This window comes from Rutilus rutilus (assembly GCF_951802725.1).
Source record: "Rutilus rutilus genome assembly, chromosome: 13".
Classification (NCBI taxonomy): domain Eukaryota; kingdom Metazoa; phylum Chordata; class Actinopteri; order Cypriniformes; family Leuciscidae; genus Rutilus; species Rutilus rutilus.
The window spans coordinates 15,247,975-15,257,793 of record NC_140218.1 but is presented as its reverse complement, the minus strand read 5'-3'; the positions used below and the strand labels follow the sequence as shown (position 1 = coordinate 15,257,793).

At 34.9% G+C, this 9,819-nt stretch overlaps 1 protein-coding gene across 3 annotated transcripts; it reads right to left on the bottom strand.

Moving 5' to 3' along the window:
• Window positions 1–501: 501 nt before the first annotated feature.
• LOC311302709 (acidic mammalian chitinase) lies at window positions 502–9,172 on the bottom strand. 3 transcript variants are annotated; one of them, XM_084428721.1, is made up of 11 exons: window positions 8,839–9,172; window positions 7,277–7,336; window positions 6,310–6,342; window positions 5,930–6,098; window positions 4,600–4,647; window positions 4,022–4,187; window positions 3,807–3,916; window positions 3,654–3,711; window positions 1,714–1,902; window positions 1,529–1,609; window positions 502–1,427 (listed from the first exon to the last, which is right to left on the bottom strand). In XM_084428721.1, the coding sequence occupies exons 2-11, from the start codon at window positions 7,308–7,310 to the stop codon at window positions 1,068–1,070; spliced, it is 1,248 nt and encodes a 415-aa protein (XP_084284847.1). In that variant the 5' UTR covers window positions 7,311–7,336; window positions 8,839–9,172; the 3' UTR covers window positions 502–1,067. The 3 variants fall into 3 exon arrangements, with proteins under 3 accessions (XP_084284847.1, XP_084284848.1, XP_084284849.1); XM_084428722.1 differs by having other exon boundaries at window positions 7,277–7,322; XM_084428723.1 differs by having other exon boundaries at window positions 9,131–9,156.
• Window positions 9,173–9,819: the final 647 nt, after the last annotated feature.

The following is a 9,819-nucleotide window of genomic DNA, read 5'->3' as shown; positions in this document are numbered from 1 at the left end:
ATTAAGGAACGCGTTCTCACACAAGGAGAGAATGGCCTGTAATTTACACGAGTCTCCAAATGCTCCCAATTAAAGCCTGAAGCAGCAGGATCCTTGTACATACCCAATGTGCCACTGCACTTCTGAGCCACAGGCAGCCAGAGAACCAGGTGTGTGTGTGTGTGTGTGTGTGTGTGTGTGTTTGTGTGATGTACCCCAGGACGTCCAAGTAATAGCCTCATAAATCTACTCAAGCATAAACTAAAGCAGATCTCACCGCCATTGGGCCAGCCATGCCTACACCTGCCGCTCCAAACGCAGAAGCCAGTCTCCCTCAAGAGGCTCGAGCTCTGGTTCATCCAAGCCTGGTTTTAATAAGCTTTTGCTGGAACCGTAATTTCAGTCATACAATTATAGCATTGGAGCTTAATGAACTCAGATGCTGAGGAACATCCACATGCACAAGCATGAATCTCTCACAGCTTTGCATTACTGTCCAAGAAAAAAGATTGTGAAACCTGAGACTTTTGGGCTACATATTTATTTCATAATGCTGTATTTATCTGTTATCAAGCTTATGTTATATATCAAGCTCTCAGACACACAATAACACAATATCTGTGTTTTAACACACAAAAAAAAGCATGATTATATTGTTACGTTCTCATAATAAGCAGTGCTGGAAATGCGTGTGCGTCAAATTTCATACAAATATAGTGGGATTTTCTGCATCTATGGTTGAAAATACAAAATATGTCCCCAACTAGGGTCATCCAATGAATCTCTGCCATTTCCACCACTGATAATAAGCAATTAGTGAAAACATGAAAACAAAAATAACAAAACAAAATTATTCTAATTACTATAATACAAAAAAATTGCAATGTCATTGACATAACTACAATCCAAACTTAACTTACAACCTTAAACTTGTAATGTGTAAAAAGTAATGTTTAAATTTTGTATTATTAATATCATATTTGTATTATATAATACATATATATAGTTTGATTATTTAAACTTACTTAAACTTGCCAAACTTAAAACACCACATTTGCAAGGATTTCATTAACACATCCTGTGCAAGTTCACTCCACGCCCTGCTGTTCTTCTCGGGTCATGTTGCTTTGAGGAGTTATTGGATGGTGATGGCGATGATGATGGCGATGATGATGACCATGATGTCCATGTCTGTGGGGATGATGTCTGTGGTGACGGTGACCAGTATCATGGCTGCCATGAGGAAGACGGGAAGAGCGATGATGGTGGTGGCTCTGGTGATGGTCCCTTCTGTGATGATGATCATCACGCCCATGATGTGAATGCATAATCACTTTTGATTCAACAATTTTCCTTTCATCTTGATTAATGTTTACACACATGGAGTTAACGAAGACGTCTAGATCTATGAAGACAACCCCTATGCCACCAAAGCCTTCCTGGAGCACCTGGACATTAATAAATGCAATATCATTTCTTGCACGTATCTTCTGATTATCTGTTTAGTAGTTTACATTATGTTACTGATTTAAAAATATACTTTACTTACCTCCTTAACAACACTATGCTCATCTGAAAGAATTGTTAAAGTAATAAACTGCTCTTGTCCATTTTTAATGACCTGACACACCTGAAAGGATAAGAGTTTCAGATCATTAAACAATTTTGCCTAAGCTCTCCCTGAGGAAGCTAATAATTAATGCTAAGCTAATGCCATCTATGGTTATAGCCTACCTGACCACCCATGTATAAGCCCAAAACATGGATGTGATCCTTCTTTCCTTCCTCTGAATTCACGTCATCATGCGTGGGATGATGTCTACGATGATGCCTTCCACATGACCTCCGGAGAAAACCAGGCATGACAAGATTGAGCTTTTGCAGGTCAACTTGCTGATCCTGCCAGTGTTGGACTGATTTGTTCTATAAAATAAAATAAATATAAGTTAAACATAGAGTTAGAATGCTAATGTGCTAACCAGCAAACAGGGAATGTTCTCAGAACTTTGGCTAACGTTCTGGCAAGGTTCTCTCAAAGTTATGAACAAACGTTCTTCCAGTAACGTTAATAGAACATTAGTTATCTGGTCTTTAATAATGCTCTCAAAAAGTTAATGCAAAAACATTATTTTTAAATCATTCATGGAACTTTTTTTCTAACATTTCTAATATTATATTACTTGTTTCAGAACGTTCAGAGATAATTTAAAAGTAACGTTCCCATAATGTTGAGATGGTCCTCACTGCAGAACATGAAATACAGGGGGAGTATTTCCACCTTACATATACCTAAACCTACCCATCTCCACCCCCTGATCCCTAAACCCACCCCTAAACCTACCAATCTCCACCCCTTAGATCTGGATCCAACTCCGCCCCATGGATCTCGTGTACTGCGGTGAGGTGCTACTGATAAAGTTTGCAAAATTACAAAATGGAATGTTCCTTTAAAATTCGCATAAGCCTTTGTTGTTTTTAATACATTATTTAAAACCTGGACATTTGAACGATTAGAAATAGCGTTTTCATAACTTAATGGGAACGTTAGCAAAACACTCTTAGAACATATTTTTGTTAGCTGGGTAACAACTACATATGATTTACATGAATATTACAGATCTACATACTTCTTGATCCTGCAACAACATTTAGGCCCTGTTTCCACCTGGTATTAAGATGCGCTTTGGTCATTCGGATCACAAGTTCACGACGCTAAATACAGGTGGAAACGAGGTCTATTGAGCTTGTCCACTTTCGACCACTTCCAGAGGTAGTCAAACGCATTTGACCGCATTGCTTTCATAGTGTAAACGCTCATGTGGTCGAACAACCACAAAAGACCGCCTCCTCTCCGCCTACTGACTTCATGCGGAAACATTATGGGAAGCGCGCTAGCCAGAGTTTGGTTTGAAGATGAAAAACGTACCAAGCACAATGTTCTCTCGCCATTCCTGATTTGTAACCAAGCGGCAACCTCCCTGTCTCTCTCTTGAAACCAACACGGAAGTGAATTCAACGGCAATTCATCGACTGGCCACTTGAGGCTGGATGCAGAAGTGAGTCAAATCTGTATCTCCCCCATGTTAAAATGCCCAACTTTACAGCAGAAAAAAACATGTTTACAGCCTGGTGCAAAAAGTGGCTTTGGTCTATATAGCTTATTTTTCCCTTCATGACAACTGTGAGGGGGGTGAATTTTTTTATAACTCATCTGTTTAAATTATATTAAGCCTTAAAATTTCTGCATAATTAAGGGTGTCCACTTTAGAGTGACAGGTGGATTCCCGCTGCTGTGGTAATTAGTCATCATTAGCTGTTTGTCTGCTGTCTGTTAGCCGTCACGTTACCTCAGTTCATTGTCTGACTGTAAAAATAAATAAATTCGGCCCACTTTAGGCTTCAAAAACGGTCTTCAGAAACCTACGGGTGACGTCACGGACACTACGTCCATATTTTTTTACAGTCTATGTTTGTAACACACACTCTCACAGTGTGTATAAACAGAGTTACAAATGCTACAAATGCAAATTTTTCCTTTTGGGAAATGGTTTTAGTGGTAGAAATGGTGTTTGACCTATTGTTCGTTTACATCACGCGGGATGCAATAGAGTATATTTTAAACCCAACAAATAAATGACTGTCATAGCAAATTGTAATAAATGTGAGCAATTTACAATGTATAGTCCATCATTTTCAAGATGAGCAGGCAGAATGGAGATGAAGTCCACATACCTATAAAAAAGAGAGAAACTATTAAGTACAGAAAAATAAATTAATAATAACTGAGCAGAAGTGAAATATGAATGGTGCATAAGAACGAGACTCACTGTGAAAGTGTTCGTTCATCATAACTGACCGCACTGTTGTCAATGGGCTCTAGTACAGACACTGACAAAAGTAGAGGATCCGTTTCTTCATCAAAAGTGCCTTTTAGACTCTGCAGACAACATGGAAGTTTGTGATTAAAATAAGACTTATATATTTGTTGTTTCTAAAGTAAAACTTATTAAATGGTGATTTGTATGAAAATAGCAGTCCTTGCCTTCAGGAAATTTGAGAACAGCTCTTTGCTTCCGGTAGACGCGTCAGAAGTGAGGCTGTCCTGCCAAATCACGTCTAGACCGTCTAAACTCTTGTCCTTCAAGAATGTCAGTACCGTTTGAGTGAAATTCTCAACACTGCCCCCATTAGCAGACATCAGCTCCAACCTAAACAACAGCAAATTGAGTTGGTGTCAGGTGATGCTAATGTGAACTGTGAATACTTCATCCAATTCATTTTTTAAAAACTCAGTTATTCAGAGTTTTTCTTCATCAGTAAGTACATTTAAAGTGATCCAGAAAAACTGTTTTCAATCTTAAGGCCTGTTCACACTAAGGACGATAAATAGATGAGTCCACCGGAACTGTAATGATAACGACAGAGAAACGATCTTGGAATCACTTTCACAATGACCTGACGAACGACAAAAACATTGAGAGCCAATCAGAATTCATCTAACTTTTAACGAGCACACACTAATTATAAACAACAATATTGTGCGCTGGTGTGGACGCTAATATAGTTACTGTTATAGTTATCATTAATGGTGTGATTTTAGTAGGTTGAAATTTTTGGTACCTTGATGATCTGACTTCCAATCCAAGCAAAATCTTCAAAGTTGGATTTCTGGGGAAAGTTATATATTTCTATGAATATATATATATATATATTATTTGAATAAAAGTCTGTGTAAAAGACTGAAATGACAACTACTGCTGAATAAAGTTTACTGAAAACAATACATGCAATATATACAGTACAAATAAAGTTTACTGAAAACAATACATGCAATATATATATATATATATATATATATATATACACACACACACAGTATACAGTACCAGTCAAAAGTTTGGATACATTACTATTTTTAATGTTTTTGAAAGAAGTCTCTTATGCTCATCAAGCCTGCAGTTTAAAAAAAATATATATATGTAATATTATGAAATATTATTACAATTTAAAATAATGGTTCTCTTTTTTTAAATATTTTAAAATGTAATTTATTTTTGTGATGCAAAGCTGAATTTTCATCAGCAAGTACTCCAGTCTTTGGTGTCTTATGATCCTTCAGAAATCATTCTAATATGATAATTTGATACTCAGTTATTATCAATGATGGAAACAGTTGTGCTGTTTAATATATTTTTTTGGAATACTTTTTTCAGGATTCATTGATGAGTAAAACGTTAACAGCATTTATTCATAAAAACAGCATTTATTCAAAATAAAAACATTTCTAACAATATAAATCGTTACCATCACCTTTTATCAATTTAACGCATCCTTGTTGAATTAAAGTACTAATTTCTTTAAAAAAAAAAAGTTATTGTTCCCAAACTTTTGAACGGTAGTGTATATTATTACAAAAGATTTCTATTCTAAATAAATACAGTTCTTTTTAACTTTTTATTCATCAAATAATCCTGAAAAAAGTATCTCAGGTTATAAAAAAAAATATTAAGCAGCACAACTGTTTCCAACATTGATCATAAATCATCATATTAGAATGATTTCTGAAGGATCATAAGACACCAAAGACTGGAGTACTTGCTGATGAAAATTCAGCTTTGCATCACAAAAATAAATTACATTTTAAAGTATATTAAAAAAGAGAACCATTATTTTAAATTGTAATAATATTTCATAATATTACTGTTTTTTTTTTTTGTTTTTTTTAACTGCAGGCTTGATGAGCATAAGAGACTTCTTTCAAAAACATTAAAAATAGTAATGTTTCCAAACTTTTGACTGGTACTGTATATAAATGGATGGATGGATGGATAGATAGATATATGATCATGTTGCATGTGGAATTGAACAAGTGGTTGTTTTATTTTCAATTTGTAACATGTCAGAACACCAGTCAAATAATGAGTCTAGAAAGAGATATCAATAATCAGACCTCTCCTTCATCTTTCTAAGAATAATGCGGTCATCTTCCGACAAGCTTTGGCGGTAAAGGTCTTCATCACTGGAGATCGAGGGGAGAATGATATGAGTGCATGGACCCTCACGTGTGCGGTGTGTTAAAACATCCAGATAACAGGTCAGTCTGTGATTCCTCTGCGCACCTGAGATGGACGAGTGAAGCAGAACTTGTTCTTATTATCATCATCACTCTGAATGCCCTCAGCAGCAGCCTAAGGTTATTATTTCAGTTAAAGCTTGTTCTGAAGTGTCCCTTTCGAGTACTCTCTAATCTAGCAGTGGTGTGCTTGTAACAAATACAACGTTCTCCTTGAGAGGTGGTTGAATGACATTTTAAACAGGTAGTGCACTTACCCACTGAAATCACCAAGCAAAGGAATGCAAAAGCTGGAAAAAAATAACAATAGGAAAATCATTATTAATAACTTGATACATTCATCGATATTCAAGATTTTCTATGAAAGATGTTAGTCTTTTGAAGTAGATGTTAGAAGTAGTTCGCAACAGTTGTTTTTTATTGCAAGTTAGAAGGCCTGTGGCTGTTCCAGTGTTCCGGAAACCTGCATTAAAAACCACTTCCTGATGTCTGTGCGAGTGTTTTTACAGAAAATATTCAACTGCACAATTTTGTAAAAATGTACTGGCAAAAAAAGATACAACATATTACATACAATACCTTTAAGAGGTCTTACATACTAAGTCATTTTATGGTGTTTAATTATATTTTGTGGTATGTGACATAAGAATCTGTTATTTCTTGACAACATCAGCAAATAGCTACTTTAGATATTAATATACTGCACTGTTCAAAATGTTGTGGTTGGTAAGAATTTTGTAGTCTCTCATTTAAAAAAATAAGCATGCATTAAAAAAATACGTTTTTACTGTATATATTTTTACAGTAAAAAGTAATATTGTTAAATATTGTTAAAATTGAACGTAACTATTTTCTACATAATATATTTAAAAATGTAATTTATTCTTGTGATGGCAAAGCTGAATTTTCAGCATCATTAGTGTCACATGATCCTTCAGAAATCATTCTAATATGATGATTTGCTTAAAAAACAGTGCTGGTTGTTATAATTGTTATAAATGATATTTTTATCAAACTTTTGAACGGTATAGTGAATTTAAAATATGTTAAAAGAAAAATTATTCATCACTTTTAAGCCGCTTAGTAAAACATGAAAACCTATCATCTGCTGAAAATACTGGTTTAATAACAACATTTAAATATCAAACGCACAATGGTTTAAAGATCAAAAATAACAGTCTCAAAATAACATTTAAAATACAAAACAACGCAGAGTATACTTGCCTCTGTTGAGCTGCATTGTGCCTGAAGCAGTCATCTGGTGTATGGTCTGATAAAGGCAAACTGTACATAATAAACATACAGAAACCACTTCCTGCCAACACTTGTCCCAACAGTTTCCCTTCAGCTTTTACACTTTGCTGATGACAAGCCCACATCCTGAAGACTAGTGTTGTACAACAGGCCTGTGTTGTTTCTTTCTACACATGCTACATTTATGTTAAAACAATATATTGATTGTATTTATTAAGTAAGCATTAATTTCTGCCAATTGATTTCTGATTAGGTCTGCAATCTCTTCCCACACTCTTAAAAGAAATGGTTCTATTTAGAACCAGAAATGGTTCTATCACCCGCTTCATATATGGAACTCCAAAATGGTTCTATATAGAACCATTTAAAAGGGTTCCATAAAAAGAACCCCAAATGGTTCTTTGAATCCAAGTTAGATGGTTCTAAGTAGAACCATTTTAGGGCTCTTTATTATTAAACGAGTTATTATTAAATAAGAAAATATAAACAATCCAGAACGCAACGCATGTACGCCACCAGGGAGCATTTTTACGATTATTTGTTTTTAATGTTCCCTTCGATAGATTAAAACCATCACAATACGGTATACAAAATAAAGAAAACTCCTGGTTAGTTTATTTTTTTCTTCACAAAATGATTTGTCAAAAAGTTAAACTGTAATATATTAGGAAATATAAGTTTCATGCTAATGTACAGCTCATATTAATATTTGTTTACTCTTGTTTTTGACTACAGCAGTCATTCTCATGGGTCTTGACTCAAAAAGCTTTGTGAATGTGTTGTGTAATCTTTAGTTTACACTTCAGTCATAAAACATGAATTATAGAACCATTTTAATAAAAAAAGGTTCTTTGCTATGCAAGGGTTCTACATAGAACCATTTTTTTGGTAAAAGGTTCTATTGGCCAAGTACTGAACCCCAGGGTTCTATATAGAACCTCGAGGAACCCTTTTTTTAAAAGAGTGCATGTATTCAGAGTTAATGTATTATGTGATTACATAAAAAAAAAAACGTAAAGTGATCCACAGGCCGCAATTTCATAACAGTTTTACAAATGTAGGCTAAGTATATTGAAATTATGCCATTATTCGATTACACTTTATTTGGTAACACTTTATTTTACAGTGTCCTTGTTACATATGTTACATGTACTTACCATAGTAATAACAGTACATTATGCATAATTACATGCAACTAACCCTAACCCAACTAACTCAACCAAATCCTAATCCTACCCTGACCCTATAGTAAGTACATATAGTTGCTTAATATTACTCAGTACTTAAATATATAATTACACTGTAACAATGACGTGTAACCATTTATTTTAAGGTGTCTGTGTTACAGTGTACTGTGTAATAATAATTAACCACATGTACTTACATTAGGGTTGGGATTGGGGTTTGTTTTAGGGTTAGTTGCATGCAATTATGTTTAATTTATAGTTATTACTACAGTAACTACATGTAACATGTGTAACAAGAACACTGCAAAATAAAGTGTTACCCATGATTCTTTAAAGAGTACTTACATGTAGCTTCTAAAATTTAGCTCATTTCGTGTGGTTTAAGTGAGATTTCCCATTCAAGGACGCCTGTTGAATCAGATGGTACAGGGTTGCCAGGTCTGCGTAACAGAATTAGCCCAATGGCCGAACAAAAACAGACCACAAGTATCCCAACAACACAGGTCAAATAAAGGCTCCCGGTGGCGCTCCTTCACAAAACCTAACATCAGGCACAGTTTTATTTTTGGTAGAATATAAAACCTTTCAATACAAGCATTTTTGTCGAATATAATTTATGTAGTAGCCTATTTCAAACCTTTAACCCGCGGCGATTCTCCCAATTCCGCGGGACAAACGCGGGTTTGGCAACCCTTCTGATGGGCTTAAAGACTGTGATCCCCTTCTTCACTCCAGATTAAGCTTTGTGTTTTTAACCAGCTCGAAGAGAAGCATATCGCCACCTCTTGAAAAGGAGTGATGGTCTGTTTCAACCTGTATACATCCTTAATTTAACAATTTGTATTAAAGGTTTACATTTGAGTCACAATGGGTCAGTCCTACAGAGTTATAGGCTATTTGTTTAGTCAATGAGTCCGCAGATAAGCTACAATGTAAAGTAATTTACAAGCAAATGTTCGAATGCTAAACTTAAAATGGAAAACACTTACCACAAAACACTTAATTTGTCAGGACTCATGTGGAAGCTGAAGTAAAATAATATTATGAACCAGGCTACTGCTCCCTGCTGGTAAGAAGTGTAATATGCTTAAACGTGCAAAAAATTACAGTAACTGTAATTCAGCCCACTTTAGATATTTGACTGACTGTAAGTAAGTTTTCAGCCAAGTACGTCAATTTATTCTACTAAGTCTACTTTTACTCTAATAAGAGTAAGCTCATGTAGTTGCAAATTAGTTGACATGTAGTTACTTATAGTTTAGTAGAACACCTAAAGTGGACTATCGAAATGAAGTGTAACCAAAATTACTACTACAAAATGCATGG